The following is a 17,500-nucleotide window of genomic DNA, read 5'->3' as shown; positions in this document are numbered from 1 at the left end:
CTTAGCTCTTATATATTTTTAATTATCGCTAAAATATTTCGTGCAGTCTGAACTGCGTCAAGCGTTTTCTCCTTCTTTCTCTCTATTTCTCTTCTCTCTTCTCTTTTTTCGTCCCTTTCGTTTGGCAAAGAAGCGAACGAATGACTTCGAAAAGTCAAGGAGTTCCAGCTGTTACATTTTGCACTGGCTGAAGGCGGTGTTACCGGCTCACAAAGATGTATACGTCGTGCGCGTATATAGCACTTGCCTCGAATCGGGAGAAGGTCTGTCTCCCCAGGAAGCTTGTTAGGCGCCGGCGAGCTTCGCTATCTTCTAATTGGCGATATAATGATCCTGAAGGATGGAATCCCGTGGTCCTGAAGGGGCCGAGGAGCACCCTCCTCCGTGCCTTGCCTTGTTAGGGGTGAAATTAAAATTTGGCGCTGCCTATCCTCTCTCTCTCTCCCTCTCTTTCTATCACTTTATATGTATATATATATATATATATATATATATATATATATATATATGTATGTATGTATGTCTATCTCTTTCCTTCTCCCTTTTCTTCTCATCTTATACCCTATCTTCCTCCATCCTTCCTCTTTGCTCTCCTCTTTACTCTCTTCTTCGTCGTTCCCTGGTGGGCTCGTTATGCGTCCGTTCAAACTTGTATGTTTCTTCCAACTAAAGGTTCTTACACACGTACCTACATAGATACATAGATACCGTACATACATACATACATGCAGAGATATAGGACTGTAGCAATTTCGTTATCGAGGAGAGTTAATTGCGGGACAGGTTTCGCGTTTCCTGACGATCTCACCAATTTCTTTTTCTCTTCTTTTTCTTTTTTGCGAAAAAAAAAAAAGAATAATTTCGCGAACGAAACGTCTTACACGCGACATTAATGAATAGAGCAGGGTCTAATTAATGCCGACGAAGTTTATCGGATTTCAGGAATTTCGTGAATTATAATCGACGGATCGTACCGTACCTATTGATTTCTGAATCCGTATTCTTCTCGTGAATACCTATATTTTCGAAAGCCCTTCTGGTAGTTAGCGAACTGGCCGCCTCAATTAGCGGAACTTGCAGGTACGTTACCGAGGTCCAATTAGTCATAGCTTGTAAACTGCTCCACGCTTACTCGAGTGAAACTAATAACTTTTCGACCGCAAGGTATACACGCTGATATCCCCCTTTCCATCCCCCTCTACCGACCATAGAAACTGCATACATTTGTAAGTAACGTCGGCGGGGAGCTTTATAACTGGAGCTTTCTTGGCTCTGCGACGTAAAGCTTTATCGCGTGCATTCTCATTCCGATTGAAACGGGACCGATGTTAGACGATATACCTATAGATTTCATGTTTCGATAAATATCGATTCGATAACGTAACGAGTACGCAATTAAATAACGATCATAAATAAGTACATATAAAGAGGAATAAAAAAATAGGAATCATTAACCGAAAAGAATAAATCGTTGATTTCCGGATGAGAAATTCCAAAGGACCCTCTCGTGGCCGCTGATAGTTACAGGCCTGGTCTCAATTAGTAGAACTTACGTCGCCGGGGTCCAATTAGACGTAGGCTAGAAGCTACACCCTGTTTGCTCGAGTTTGCCCGTACCTGTGCTCCGTCGACGACGACGACGACGACGACGACGACGACGACGACGACGATGCGGCCGCGTCGGATGGGGTTGCTGCCCGTCCTACAGCACCCGTTGCTTGCTGTCTTTTTCCTCCGCTAATGACTAATTAGCAACCTCTCCACTTCATAGTATAATGACACGGGAGGCAGTCTCGAGTCGTCGGCTGGGATCATTATTAAACCCCGAAATTGCAATGGTGCTCGCTGTCCCAGCACCTATCTCTCTCTCTCTCTCTTTCTTTCTCGATTATTTCGTCGTCTTGCCAGCGAAAGATTTCGATCGTCGAATTAAATCTTTTTTATTTTCTATTATCTTTTCGTTACTCGAAAAAAAAAAGATATATTATATTCCTTTCCCTTTTTATAGATACGTATTCATTCTTTTTCAAATCTCTACGGGTACTTGGACCCACACTACTGGTATCCTAGACATCAGACTGCGAACCCTTCTTCGTTTCATCCCCTCGTCCGGTCCACCCTCGATTTCCGAGTGGAAAAGGTAACGCCCGCGAGAACGCTCGAAAAAAATGTCCATGAAATTGAAAACCGTAGAGTGCATTTCAGTATACGCGTGTTGGAGGGTGGGATATACTAACTTCTCTCTCTCTCTCTCTCTCTCTTTCCCTTTGTCTTCTCTTTCCCTCGATAGAAATATTATACGTGGGACTTCGTCCACTTGCACGAGACTTACAAGGAGTGAGAGAGAGAGAGAGAGAGAGAGAGAGAGAGATTCCGTCAAACCCTCTTTTTGTCTTTTTCTTTCTCTCTCCTTCCTCTCTGCAGTCGCGTATTACTTCGGATTCCACTCCATCTCGGTCTTCTTCTTCTTCTTCTTCTTCCTTCCTCCCTCCTTCGTCTCCCCTCCCACTCTCTTCTTTTACATTTATTTATTTCCTAAATGTCCGACCCCGCCGGCTACTTTATATTTGACATTTTTATTAAACCACCCGCCAGCCCTGTCCGGCTGGACAGGATATCTCGCGACGGATAGTCCGGAGTTTTGGCCGAGTGGCGAATGGGAAGGTAAGGGTGGTCGAGGAGGAGGAGGAGGAGGAGGAGGAGGAGGAGGAGGAGGAGGAAAAGAAGACGGGGTGGCTATAGGTGCTCCCATATTGCTGTTAGGGCAGTTTCGTAATCTCAGAAGGGTGCCTCTCCTCTCTTATATTGACCGAATAAAAAGTCCTATACGTTGCCGATCGGATATCGTACTTTTCCCACTATCCAGGACTTTCATGGTGTATTGTTTCGAATTTCCTCTCGTTTCTTTTTATTACTTTGAACGATTTTAGTTACATAGAACTTTATCTATCGATTCTCGGTGTTACAGCTTTCGTTGCAATTAATACTTGCTCTACACCGATGGTAAAAACAACGATGGTAAGCGATACGATATTGTTGTAGCTAAAGTTGATTAGCCATTCGGGGAAAAAGGGATTCAAAGGGCCGATAGGAATCGAAAGAGGAAAGGGGGAGGAAAAATTCAATGCTAGTGACGCGTAATGAAACGTGCGCGAAGCCGAGACGAGGAGAAGAGGGAGAAGATGGATAAGAGGAAGGGAGGAAAGGAGGAGGAGGAGGACGACGAGAACGGTCGGACGTAACAGGAATGCAGTCGATACGCGGCAATGCTACAATATCGAGTTGTTGAACGGCCACGGCCACGTAGGTGTACGCTTACCACGGATCAGGATATTGCGGTCTCGACCGTATTTATCATTCGAGCCGACTATCTCTCTCTTTCTCTCTCTCTCTTTCTCGCTCTCTCATCTTCCTCCCAACGCAATCCGATCGCAAGAACGTCTTTTGTGGATTTCGTGTATTCGCGGAGATGTACGCGAGGATCATAGATATATGTACCTATGCGTTGCACCGTCTGTTATTTGTGTCTCGCGAGCTCTCAAGTTTATACTGGTCCGTGACGCGCTGAAAGATTAAATTACAGACCGGTTCGCGTATCCAATTTGTGCGATTTAATCGCCTCGAGTCTGGCATCCACGACGCTTCTATATTTCCCTCGATTTTTGTTTGCTTTTTCTTTTAACGATCGACGAATTTACTTAGATAGATATATACATATATATATATATATGTATACATATATTATAATCGTACATAGAGCAACTTTATCGGAGTTTACAAAGTAGTTTCATAGTCGTTGGAAGTAGATCCAACCGATTGTGGCGATCGGTTGGACAAAGAAAAGGCATGATAAAAAAGATAAAATAAAAATAAAAGGAAAAAGCAAAAGACAGGTGGAGGAAAAGCGACGCGCTTCGTTTTGACGAGTCGCGAGGCGCCTAGCAGATATCTCGTCGAGCCGGAGCCTCGGTGGTGAAGCTATGAGAAGAGAGGAGGTGGGTGGGAGGAGGGGTGATCAGAGAGAGAGAGAGAGAGAGCACACGAGGGTGCACGATGGAGGAACGATGTTTTTTCCTCCGCGGCTCCTCTTTAATTTGCCCTCCAATTAACGGACGGGGTCCTATTTGAAAAATACCTGCCACGAGGGCTGGCAATTATACTTCTTCCTTTTTTTGCGCCACGAGCGCGTTATTAGCGCTATCCGTTCTCTCTCTCTCTCTCTCTCCCTCTCTCTTCGAGCCACGATCGCTCTCTCTCCGTCTCTCCTCGTTCTTTCTCCTTCTTTCTTCTTCGTTTGGCGCGCATGTGTAGGCGCGCGCATGCTGCTCTCTATCTCTCTCTCTCTCTCTCTCTCTCTCTTCTACTCTTTCCATAGATCTCTATGCAATTGTATGTACTTTACTTGTACGCGTGTCTTCATGTATGTGTATATGCAAAAGAGAAAGAGAGAAGGATAGAATGAAGGTATACATACGTATATACGACGGCAACGTGAGCGAGGAAGATAGAGAACGAGAACGAGAACGAGAGAGAGAGAGAGAGAAAGAGAGAGAGAGAGAGAGAGAGAGAGAGCGAGAGGAGTAGCGTTTATAACTCGTGCCCGGGTCTCCCAGCTTTGAGAAGGCCAATTAGCAGCATAAAGCTGCAGCTTGGCCCCGGGGCCGAGGATGTTTGTATGTAATAATGGATTGTTACTCAAAGTATCCGGCTAATTAATTAAGCCCCGCGCCTCGCCGTGTACCCTTTCCCCATTCCACTCTCGGGAATCCTTCCTCTGGCGTCGCGCGCGCCGTTCCCTCTACCCCCACCGCCACCCCGCGTCGCCCACCCTACCCTCCTCTTCTCCCCTTCGCTCGAATCTCCTTCACTCCTCCCGAGGTTCGCCGCGCGCGCACCTCTCAACGGTCCACCACCCGCCAAACCACCCTCTCGCGCTCTCCACCCGCCGAATCGCTTCGGCGGTACAGACGTGTGCTCACGCTTCAACAAATGTGTTCGTTCGAATCGCACTCGAATCGCACTTCTCCAAATCTAACGCTTTGCTACCGGTTAGGACAGACAAAATCGAAAATTAGTGTACGCGCGTTATATCGAAAAATTATATGTATGCATGTATGTATATCGAAACGACGTATCGATTTTGATCCATGCGATCGTTCAAACTCATTCGTGGTAAAGGAAAAGGAACGAGAGACGTTCGTCGTCTCGAGTTCTCGAGTCTTTACGATTACGCGGAAAGCGAGAGAAAAATGAAACATCTATTTTAAGGATCCTCCCTGGTTCATGTTGCAGGAGGCGTTATAGCTGGGATCAGGATGACTATGGACGTGAGTAAGTCGGAAACGAATAAAAACGGTTCGACGCAGCAGGAATGCGCCGGTTGTGGGAAAACCATCACGGAAAGGTGGGTCAGGCAAATGGAGTTTCGACTTGAAAACACGATTTTTCGATCGTTTCCCCACCCCTTCCCCTCCACCTTCTCCTCCTCCCTCCCCTCCGTCTCTCCATCAGCTGCAGCCGTATCCATTATTTCGTGCTCTCCACTTTCGATCGTGGCTATTAGCGTTTTTAACGAGAAGCATTCGAGGCACATCGCTCCTAGCGCTCGACTTTTTTATTTCGATCGGTTATCCAGTATCCGCTCTGAAAGCCTCCAATCAGAGCCATCGCGTTTGTTTCGATTTAACTGACCGACGGGAAAATTTCGAATTGTTCTAAACTGTCGGATATACGTGCTGGGAATTTTATGTATATATCTATCTATCTGTGTGTAGATTAAAAAAAAAAAAAAAAAAGAAAGAAAAAAAAGGCAGATGGAAGGAAAAAGTATACCTATGTATCCGAGCAATTTTTTTGCACACGTGGATAACGAGTACACAATACACATCCTTATTAACCTATTGGTAGCGGTCGGGAGTGAAATTGTTCGTGCAGCGCCGAGATAGCGAGCGAAACGAATATGAATTCGAATCCGCATGTATTTAGCTCTTTGATGCGAAACGTAGATCAATAAACGATCATCTCAGTTGTGTTTCTACCTCGCAGTAGTCGTTTTATTCGCGCAACCCCCGCCGCGTAGTCGCTTCATTAGTATCCCGACCCTTTTAAAAATCAACACATATCGACTACTAACGATTCGTTTTCTCTCTCTCTCTCTCTCTCTTTCTCTCTTTCATTCACTCTCTCTTCATTTCGCGATTTAATTGCATAGAATTAATGGGTAGCGTTAATTAATTCCGAATCGTTCGTCTTTTGAATTTTTTACGCGAGCGATGAACGGCCGATCATCGATCGGTCGCGGTCGATTGGTCTGATGGTTCATCGATCGATCTATCGATCTATCGATCCATCGATCCATCGATCCATCGATCGATCGATCGTGTCAAGGAAACGCGTTTAGAGTAACGGTCGAGAACAACGGCGCATTGCTTTTAGAATTTCGAATTTAATTTACCGAATTATTCCGCCGAATATATTTTCCAACCATCGGCGGAGTTGAAATAAGAAGGGCAATGGCTAACCGATGTGTATCTTAAAGCGAACGGTCGGTAAGAAGAGAAACTACGGTCGGTTTTACAGGTATCTTCTGAAAGCCCTGGACCTTTACTGGCACGAGGACTGTCTCAAGTGCGCATGCTGCGACTGTAGGTTAGGCGAGGTCGGTTCTACGCTCTATACGAAGGCCAACCTTATCCTCTGCAAGAGGGACTACCTCAGGCTCTTCGGGAATACAGGATATTGCGCGGCCTGCAACAAGTCTATACCGGCCTTCGAAATGGTCATGCGAGCCAGAACGAACGTCTATCATCTTGATTGTTTCGCCTGTCAACAGTGTACGCACCGGTAAGTAATATTCTACGCGTTCCAACGATATATATATATATACATATAATATGTACACACACACACACACAGATATCTTGCATTTTGAATTAGGAATGCGCGATGTAAGTTTCAAAGATAATTACAATACCCGAAGTAAGGTACTAGCTCTACTCGAGGAAAGCCAGAGAAGACGGGGAATGAGTTGAACGAGACAGAAGTCGACTCGGGGGATTGCTTTACAGGCCAGCTGGGAAATCACCCTTTGCTCTGACCCTCCTCCCTCTCTCCTCCGCCCTCGACTGTATCGTCGTACCTTGCTATATTCGTATTCCACTTTTCATTTTATTCGGTCGTCTCTCTCTTTCTCTCTTAACTCTTTTCCCCCCTTTCATATTCTTCTTCACTCTCTAAAAGTCAATGGGGAACAAAAAGATTCACGCTTTTTCGTCACGACGCAATAGAAATTTTGTTTGGAGATTATTGGAGCTTACGTTTCGCCGGGCATAAAGCCACGGTGAATTTTCGTTCTGCTAGGTAGGAAAACTTGCTCTCGTGGTTTCCGTGGTGTACCGTAGCAAGAGAAGAATCGCGTTGCGGGGACGAACGTAAAATAGCGAAACTACAAAGCTCGGGAACGCGCAACAATGTGAGCTGGCTTATTGACGGCTCGTTGGAATTGAGGAAGCGAGATACGGCGGGGAAAGTGAGGGGGAGGAGGAGGGTTGGAACGAGAGAGGGTTGCCATTGGTCAGGAGCGAACGAAGCGTGCTGTCGGTGCTGTTTCGAAGAAGGGAGGTAGAGGTGGAGGAGCTGGAGGAGGAGGAGAAAGAGGAGGAGAGAAGTGAACGGAGAGAAAGAGACAGAACGGAGGAGGAAGGGTTGTAGTTTCAAGCCAATAGTAATGGCTCGGCCAGGCGTGCGACAAACGTTGTACAGCTTCTCAAACAATGCGAACAAAAGAGCATCAATTTTACGTTTTTATCGTCGGGCATTGTCTATCTTTGACAATACCCTCGTCGGCAGGGCTATTCTCTGTCGGCTTCCAGGCCTCTTTTCGACGATGCGACGCGATGATAACTTAACCGTCTTCGACGGGCACCCGCCAGAAACAACTCACTGGCACGTCCGACTTTTTTCTCCTTAATACCTTCCAAGGATTCCTACTACGCTATATTCTATGCAACGAAGAATATCTATACGGATTCCCTCTTTGCGATGTCTGAAAAAAAAAAATATATATATATATATCCACGATTTTGTCCCTGTTTCGTATTCTTTAGGACTACCCTTCGAAGAAGATCGTAAACATATTCCGTGGCAGAAAACGACGTCCAATTATTTTTCTAGCGCAATGTCAGAGAGCTTCTGTCGCGGCAAACTAGAAGAAGGCAATTATATGCGCACGAAGGCGGCGGCGGGAGCAGCAATGGCTGTGTCGCGTAACACGACGACTTAGAGCTTGCAATTAAACAGCAACAATTACGCGCGGGGTAACTTTAGACTGTAATAACACGGAATAAAGGGTTGCCGGTGGCAGTGACTATGTTGCCACCCTCCTAGACAGAGGGATGATTTACCGATCCAATTAGCTACATCTCTCTCTCTCTCTCTCTCTCTCTCTCCCTCCCTCTCTTTCTCTTTCTCTCTTCGTCGTTGTCTCTCTTTCTCGCGCACTCGTTTACCAGTACTCAACCATTCGCATTCTTGTTCCGTCGCACCTGCCGGCTACGGATGATCGATGCGAATGACAAAATTGATATCGATTAGTATCCCGTTTTTTATGTTCTTACTTTTGTATTCTTTTTATCGCTGTCGAATCGTATACAAACGATAGAAACAAATCCTTGACTCCTCTCGATCGAACGGATGATATTTTTCCAACCGTTAAGCTTACCAAGAAAATCGTCGTGGACTTTCTCGATTCAGCAGAAACTATTTCAGAGACGTTCGAGAAACACCAGCTACATTTTAGGTATTTCGCATTCGTCGAAGCACCATAGGTATTACTCTTGGAGGGCTATGGGCATGCTGGCACCACTGGGGTCGGCAGTAAAGCGGTCCTAATGGGGTCACACATTGGCACCGACTATCACATTTATTTATTCAAACTGCAGTACACTCTCTGTCTCTCTTTCTTTCTTTCTTTTCTTTTTTTTTTCCTTTTCCACTTATACGCAGTTCTCTTTTCTTTCTACGTCTCGATAGTAGCGTCTCTATTTCCCTTTCCTACGTAGTCAGCCGTTCTATGGACGACTCTCGGTTGGTGTTTCGCAAAGCCCGGTGACCCTCGTTAAAGATTCAGCCAAGTTATCCGAGTACACCCAGATTGAAATTTTCCATGCAAACTCGAGGGCGAGACGACGATGTTCCTTCTCTCTCTCTCTCTCTCTCCCCCCACTCTACCTCCATTCTCTTTTTTCTCTCTTGTGATTTTAACTTCTCCCTTATTCTCTCTCCTTTTCTCTCTTAGCACACTGTACTCTTACATCCTTTAGGAAGCAACTCTCGCTCGTGCTAGCGGCCGATTAATATTTCAAACTCTCTTGCACTCGCGTTACCGTATACGTGCGTCCATCCCAGCTTCCTACTTTTTTAGGAAGTTTTAGAAATGGAAAGGTTTACGTTTCGATTTGAGAAAACGTTTTCTACGATCTTCTACCGGTCCAACATTTTTGCTAATAAGATTTTTCCTGCGAGGGATACCTTTCGAAGCCCCCGGCTTTTGATAAAGGAATTCTTTCGGGTGGTAACGCGATTAAACGACTGGCCTATTAGAAAAATCGTACCAAGCTTGAAAACGTCTATCTAATTAGTTCGTTCGCTCGAATGAAAATCGCGTTAGTCACACGAGAGACACTGACAGAGAGAGAGATAGAGAGAGAGAGAGAGAGAGAGAGGTAAACTCGCATTTGGTATCATCGTGAACGTGCACGGGAAACGTTTCCGCGAGAATTAAAGGATAGCCTTTCGCGCGGTGGCATTATTCGCGAGAGAGCATAATAATGGAAAATCCAACGCAATGAGTGTGCTCGTACTGCTCTGCGATAATTCCAATGACTGCGCAGTTATGATAATATCTCTATCTCTAGTCCAGACGGGCATACCGAAAAGGCTTTGAAAACACTTCCGCGTTCGAGCGTAGTTAGTAGTTGTATCGTCGCAGCTAGATGCAAAATACTTTTAACGCGTTCGTTGTCAAAGCAATCTCTAGAGAAACCGATGCATTCGTCATCGTCCGTTTAACGTTACCGTATTAACGTACATTAACCTTTTATTACTTATCAGGAATATCAGCGTATTCTTACGATGTTCTTCTTTTTCTTTTTATGTTACATAAAGAAATCTTTAAAAAAACTGTTTCAATCGAGTTTCCGTCGTAGCACGCTCTAACGAAGTGAAAAGTTAACTTCGTTTCGAGTAAGACCGATACCCATAAAACAATACCCAAGTACCTTTCCGTTTCTTTTTTCAAGAAAACAAAAAGTTCGGATTGCGACACTGTCGACTACTACTCGGCGGCGTCATTTAACACAGACGTGTCAGTCGTATGATGTGCGAGAGAGGAAAAAAGAGAAAAGGAAGAGACAAAAAAAAGAGAAAGAGAAAGAGAGAGAGAGAGAGAGAGAGAGAGAAGGTGGTTGGAGTATGAGAAGAGGAGGAGGAAGAGGAGGAGCTATGGGCCAGCTTGAAAACGAGGGAAAGCTCGTATAAGCTATGGTAGAACAGCGAGGCCGCGTGCACGATGGGCGCTAATTCTATTTGCTGTGCGATTACGAGAGTATCTACCACGAGCCAGACTCGGCGCGCTCTCGTATTTCGCTCTCGTATTTCCTGCCGGGATCAAAGCGGATACGACACCGCTCGCGGACAGAGAAGGCCGATAATAATTATTTGTCCGGCACGTCGCGATGCGCTCGTTATCGACCAACGTCGTCCTTTTTCCCTACTCTTCCTCCTCCTCCTCCTCCTCCTCTTCCTCATTCTCCTGTTCCTACTACTACTACTACTACTACTACTATTACTACTACTACTATTACTACTGCTATTATTACTACTACTCTACTACTAATATTACTACTACTAGTACTATTACTACTACTTCTCTTTTCCCCCCTTCCCTCCCCTCTTCCTACTATCGATTTATATTTCTCTTTCTCCCTCCACTCTATCTCTCTCTAAAAAAAAATATGAACGAAGATGGAAATACGAGAGACAGATACATCGCGCGAGATAATTCTGCGACTGTCAATCGGTACAAATTTCCAAGCGTCCATCAAACTCTTCGCGTTTTGACGTTCGACCATTTTCGGATTAAAAAAAAAAAAAAAAAAAAAGTGAAGAAAAAAAGAAAAGGAAAAAAAAAAGTCGAAAAAAAAAAGGAAAAAAAGAACAGGATAAAAATATTCCTTCCCCTCCTACTATGACCGGGGTCAATTACGTTTCCTCGGAAATTGCGTTCGGTAGATACTTTCCATATATTCTAACACGTATCCGTTCATCTTTTGATAGACTCTCTCTCTCTCTCTCTTTCTCTTTTTCTTTCTTTCTTTCTCTCTTTCTCTTTCTTTCTTTATTCTTCCAGCTTCCTTCGCATACCCTACTACCTTAACTAAAGCCAGAGCATCAACAGGTGTTTCCTTGTTAGCATATTTACTCTTTACGATTCCTTCTTTTTTATAGGAATTTTTTCTTATAAATACATTTCCATAAATATCTAATAATCATTTGATCGATTAGTCATAAAAGATCTTTCGTAACGGTGAACGATGTACGTGTAACTGATTTATCATTCATTTTGTTATAACGAGATGGACAAGGGTTGTTTCATTTATGATTGCAGGTTTTGCGTCGGCGATCGGTTTTACCTGTGCGAGAATAAAATCCTTTGCGAGTACGATTACGAAGCGAGGTTCGCCAATATGGCGCCGCAGTCGCCAGCATCCCTGGCTTATATAAAAAGGCAACTACCACCAACGGCGACGCCACCTGGACAGAACGTTCATCCTGGTCACAATCCTCTACAGGGACACCAGGGGATAGGACAGATGGTGGGCCCTCATAATCACGCGACGAACGTAAGTCTTATCAACGACGAGTTGAAATTTCCGACGAAGGAAGGTGTTCGATTAATCGGAAAAGTTTGATTCGCCTAAAGGACGTTCATTTTGAAGATTATATAAGAACAGATTTATATAAGAATTGAATACCACGAAAGAAGCAAATGCATTAGTTTATTGGAGAGTGTTCAGCGAACGATTACGTTTTCTGACTTCAGGGTCAGATGTCAGGTGGAGGAGGTCCTACGGTGAACGGAACTGCCATAGGCGTAGGTGGGCCTCGTGCACCCGGTGACATGAATAACAACGGCCTCTCTGGGCCAGGCGGTTTGGGCTCGGTGAAACCATTGCCGATGACGATGCAAGCACCGACGAGCTGAGACGAGGCCTTGCCACCCCTGAAGAAGCTCAGATGTCTCAGCGGTTATTAATCGGCCGAAATCGTGTCGAGTGTTGCGCGGCTAAACTTCGTTGGCTAAAACTTCCGTCAATTGAAACGGGGAAAAATATCTAAACCGGACGGAGGGATGATTTTTCTTTTGTCACGTAAAGGAACTCGACGACAAAAATTACGAGAGAGAGAGAGAGAGAGAGAGAGAGAGAGAGAGAGAGAGAGAGAGAGAGAGAGAGAGAGAGAGAGAGAGAGAGAGAGAGAGAGAGAGAGAGAGAGAGAGAGAGAGAGAGAGAGAGGGAGAAAATCGAAGTGTGACAATGACGATGACAAAGATGATTCTTGGGAATCATATTGTAAATTAACGGTGCTCGTGATACACCATAAACGAACAGTCTGTGTAAGATATGTTTCTAATGATAAGTAAAGAAAAAAGAAGAAGGACTGAGTGATATGTGCGAAAGAAAGAGAGAGAGAGAGAGAGAGAATGGTGGAGTCGACCTGTAAATATCCTCACTAATATATCGACTCCACGAGTGGGCGCCTGAGGTTATACGAGTATACGTCTAACGATTAAGGTCTTTCTATGATTATTATTACTTCGTTAAACCGGTTAACGTAATTCGCTCTCGTTGTTTTTTATCCTTCCAATTAGCCGATTGTTCGAGCGAGAAAGAGACGGCGACATTGAGGTAGAGGGATGATAATAAAGAAGAGGGAGAGAAAGAAAAAGAACAAGAAGAAGAAGAAGAAGAAGAAGTAGGAAGAGTACAGAAGTAGATAAAGTCAAACGATTCCTGTGTTCTTTTTCGTCCTCTCACATTTCCTTCTTCTTCTTCTTCTTCTTGTTCCTCTTTACGTCTCCTTGAATAAATTTAGGGAATCTTGCCATTTTAGTACGCGAGGACTTTTTCGCGTTCTCGACGTTTTTTATTTTTTATTCTTTTTTTTTTTTTTTCTTTTCTTTTTTTTCTTCCCCAGACAGAGAACGCAGGAAGAGTATTATAATTGATAATGCCTTTAAAGGGAGTTCACGAACTCGAGTTCCATACAGCCGATACCAAAGATTAACGACGTATGATTAATTAAGGAAAGGAAAACAAAAGGAAAAAAAAGAAAAGGATGCGGAAACGAGTCGCACGATTTTCGAATGTTCCCGTGTATTTTCTTTTTTTTTTTTTTTCTTTCTTTTCTTTCCCTTTTTCTTTTCTTTTTTTTTTTGTTAACCTCCGGTCGGAGCTTTAAATTTTCAAACCAAAGATGGAAAAAGAAACGAAGACGAAGGAGATGAGAGAGCAGTACGCATCCACGCCAAAGGATCAAAAAGGTGATCCGCTTTAACGGTGACGATCGAGGAGGACCGACGCGCTCGTACCTGTAAATATACTACGTATAATTGAAGAAGCAAAGTGCGACAATATTATTTCTTTTTTGTTCTTATTTAAGAAAGAAAAAAAGAAAAGGAAAAGAAAAAAATCAGAACGAAATAAATCGTCATCTCGAAAGATGAAGATCGAGCTAATCGCAAATCCGTCGATCGACATTGTCGGAAAAGAGAGCTAACAAATAAATAACATTAAAAAACAAACAAAAAATAAAAAGAGAAACAACTGCTCGAGAGAGAGAGAGAGAGAGAGAGAGAGAGAGAGAGAGGCCGCGTATCGATGAAGTACAAAAGAAAGATACGAGAGAATATGTTCTCACAGAGTAAGCACCGCGAAATAAACGCAACGCGCACTTCTTACCGTCGTCGTACTCGTAGATTAGAAGCAACAAATAAAAAAAAAAAAAAAAACAAAAACAAAACAAAAAAAGCAACAACAAGAACAACAAAAACAACAACACGAGAAAATAACAATGAACACTCGAAGAAAAAAAAAAGAACTTTACCCTCCCTCCTCCCCCAATCCCCAGCCTATTTCGAGAATCTTTCTAACAAAAAACACAAATCGCTGTCCTTCGAAACCCTTCCACGTCCCAATTTTTCGTCCTTTCCTTCCTACACTCGCCAACGTCTCTCACCAGCAAGCGCAAGAACGTTTTTGTTATTCATCTGTATATAATATCGTTTACTAGCGCATTACCGATATATTTACGATCGGCTCTGTAGGGGCTCCCATTACTACCGAGGAAATATAACATTCTTATAAATACAATCTGATACATTCGAGGAGCATTTTTATTTCACTTCCAGAACATTAGAGAGCTACGTAGAGGAGAGAAAGAGAAAGAGCTATCACCAAAGCGAATTTCGTTCCGCCCAGACCACGTATACTACCTATTCTTCCCCCATCTACCAGCCCTCCTACTATTCCGTTCGGGCTATTTATGGTCTTTCGAAGAACGCGAGAGGCCAGAGCGGCCCTCCTCGCAATCGAACTACCATCGAAATCGCGAAACGAAGGGAAAATACCGCACGCGGTATTCGAGTTCGGTTTACCTTCCGTACGGGACCGTATTGGTCGTCGCTGAGTTACGACTCGTGGAACGAGGAGGAGAAGGAGAGAGAGAGAGAGAGAGAGAGAGAGAGAGAAAGAGAGAGAAAAGAAAGAAAGAAAGAAAAGGGGATAAGATTGGGAGAGAGAGAAAGAGAGAGAGAGAGAGAACAAATGCGATTTCCCTAATGCTTTCCAAGACCCACGGAGTCAAACGTTATTATGCTCGGTGAAGACTTTATAATAGGGACACGTTGAAAAACTTCTTAAAACTACGTGGTGCACGTTGCTTGTCCCTTTCTCTTTCTCTCCCTCTTTCTCTAGATTATTTCTTTTTTTTTTTTTCTTTCGCTTCTTTTTTTTTCTTCTTATAAAAAGATAACGAACATTTTTGTCAAAGACTTTGCTTTGTCGAACGACGTCGAAGGGATATTCGATTTATTAAATTTCGTGGTTTTTAGACGATATATATATATCTTGCTTTCTTTTGAAAAGTATCGCGTACCTATGTGTATGAGAAAACGTGTATATGTCTCACGTATCTCTCGATGAGTTTAGTATTAATTCGGTATCTCTTTATCGACCGGTTTCTACACGATATCGTTACGATCCCACCTTCTGTTCTCGTTCCCTTCTTCGTACGTACGTACATACATACGTTCGTTCGTTCGTTCATTCGTTCGTTCGTTCGTACGTACGCACGTATGTACGTTCGGTTCCAAGGCCGGAAATTAAGCCTTAATCAGGGAGGCGGAATTTTGATGAGATTTTACGCAAACGATAGATTCTTCAGGGATTTACATATATTCGTGCGTCGCTGAAACACGCATACATACGCGAATACGTAGCGTGCGCGTTACGGCTACGTAGTTCAATGGCTTTTAATATAAACACCTTCGTACTTCGGGGATAATGATTTGCTGATACGAGAAGAAAGGTGGGTATTCTAATATATTTTTCTACCTTCACATTTTCTACCCTCTTCTTATCGCAATTTTCTACATACATCTATCGACGTAACATCGATCAACAATTTTTACATAAAGATTTTTACGACATATCCGTGCGATCTAATCATCTTTAAAAATTCCGAACGACCAAGAAGAAGCGACAAATCTTACGATATCTTTCGTAGATCTTTTATAAAATCCTTCAAAAACAATTAGAAAGGAAAAAGGGTACGAAAGGAAAGAACTCTTCTTATATATCCGAAACACAATTATACGCGAAGGACGTTTTCGATCGTTTAAACTCTTCTCGTACGCGAGCTTGTAAATTAATCGGATTTTCCGCGGTCGACCTTCGAAGACGTTCCTCCCTAACTCGGTGCGTATCGCATTAATTACGCAATATAGATATAGAAGAGGATGAAAGAGAGAGAAAGAGCTAACAAGAGAAAGACAGAGTTAGAGATAGATAGATAGAGAAAGAGGATGAGGTCCCCTTAAAATAATCTGGTCCCGAAATGAAATCAGCCAAGGCAATTTCCAGCCCCTATACGAGGATGCCGTGGCGCGTTATCCAGGCACTCTGACCGCCTGTGGCCCGACGCGATGCAACCGACAAATGACGTTGGTCCAACCCCCTCGCGGCAGCTCTCGGAATTAAAGATCCCGAGATAAGGGTGTCATGCTTTGCTATGCATTATGTGTTCGGCAAAAAGCTCGCCCCCGGCTCTGCTCCTACTGTTCAGCCTCTCTTCTCTCTCTCTCTCTCTCTCTCTCTCTCTCTCTCTCTCATCCTCCAGGAAGCTTCCAATTAATCTTTCCCTACTTTTTCCCAGGAAAAAAAATATCGCCGTACTTGTTCCTTATCCTCTCTCTCTCTCTCTCTCTCTCTCTCTTTCTCTCTCTCTCTTTCTTTCTCTCTCCCCACCTTCGTTTCTCTCCCTGTTTCCTCTCTTTCGTTTAACGCACGACATACCTTAACCATTGCTTATCGTAATCGTTTATTTTTTCCGAAAACGATATCGTAAGAGATCGTCGATCAATGATCGAGAGATATTTTCCTGAACGATATACAGGAAGGAAATACGGTACTTCGTTTTTCGGAATTATTGTCTTCTCGAAGAAGAATTACAAATCGTTTCCTTTTCCTTGAATCCTTTCTTTTTTTTTACTTTTCTTTTTCTTCTTCTTCTTCTTCTTCTTCTTCTTAGGAAGGAAATGCCACGAAGCGAGGAGAGAAGCTGGTATAGCACGTTCTAGTGGAGAAGGAAACGCACTTTCTCATAGGGTCTTTGATAGAGACGTATAGAGTGTACAAAGAAAGAAAGAAAGAAAGAATTTCCTTTGAAATAGCCAAGCGAAGTAACTCAGGCAGACAGCAGGGGTGTATAAAACCCGGCCGCGTTATGATCTGCACATCCTCTTCTACTCGGACCGGCTACACCGAACGGAACCTTGGCAACCTTCATATTTCATGTTTTATCGCTCGAAAGTATCGAGAAGAACTGTTTTCCTAACTCCGACTCCGACTTCTAGAACGTCGTCGAGTTTGCAACGAGGCTACGAGCGAAACGAAAGAGCGTTCATCTATTTGAACTTATCAATGTTTCCCTCTTCCCTGTTTTTCTTTTTTTTTTCTCTATTTTTTAAACGACGTCTTTCTCGAATCGCACGTCACAGTTTTAACCTTCAATTAAATTTCTTGTTGGCTAACGCAGGAAAATGATGTCGTTGACGGATATAAAAAGACAAAACGACGAGGATTCGAGCAGATCCAATTCAAACACAAAATCAAAATTCGATGCACTCGCAACGGAATTTCAATATTACGGGTAAAAAGAAAAA

General features: G+C 43.6%; 1 protein-coding gene across 3 annotated transcripts in view; it reads left to right on the top strand.

Moving 5' to 3' along the window:
- Nucleotides 1-12,485, top strand: part of LOC122635207 (rhombotin-1-like) — a 61,753-nt gene extending 49,268 nt beyond the window's left edge. For all 3 annotated transcript variants that reach the window (XM_043825158.1, XM_043825156.1, XM_043825157.1), the window contains 4 exons: nt 5,293-5,404; nt 6,580-6,843; nt 11,666-11,900; nt 12,101-12,485. In XM_043825158.1, the coding sequence (XP_043681093.1) occupies nt 5,316-5,404; nt 6,580-6,843; nt 11,666-11,900; nt 12,101-12,262 (750 nt within the window). In that variant the 5' untranslated portion in view covers nt 5,293-5,315 and the 3' untranslated portion in view covers nt 12,263-12,485. The remainder of the gene's footprint in view (nt 1-5,292; nt 5,405-6,579; nt 6,844-11,665; nt 11,901-12,100) is intronic.
- Nucleotides 12,486-17,500: the final 5,015 nt, after the last annotated feature.

The sequence above is a fragment of the Vespula pensylvanica genome, chromosome 17 (assembly GCF_014466175.1).
Source record: "Vespula pensylvanica isolate Volc-1 chromosome 17, ASM1446617v1, whole genome shotgun sequence".
In the NCBI taxonomy this organism is placed as follows: Eukaryota; Metazoa; Arthropoda; class Insecta; order Hymenoptera; family Vespidae; genus Vespula; species Vespula pensylvanica.
The sequence above is the reverse complement of the archived record's forward strand: the minus strand, read 5'-3'. Positions and strand labels throughout refer to the sequence as shown.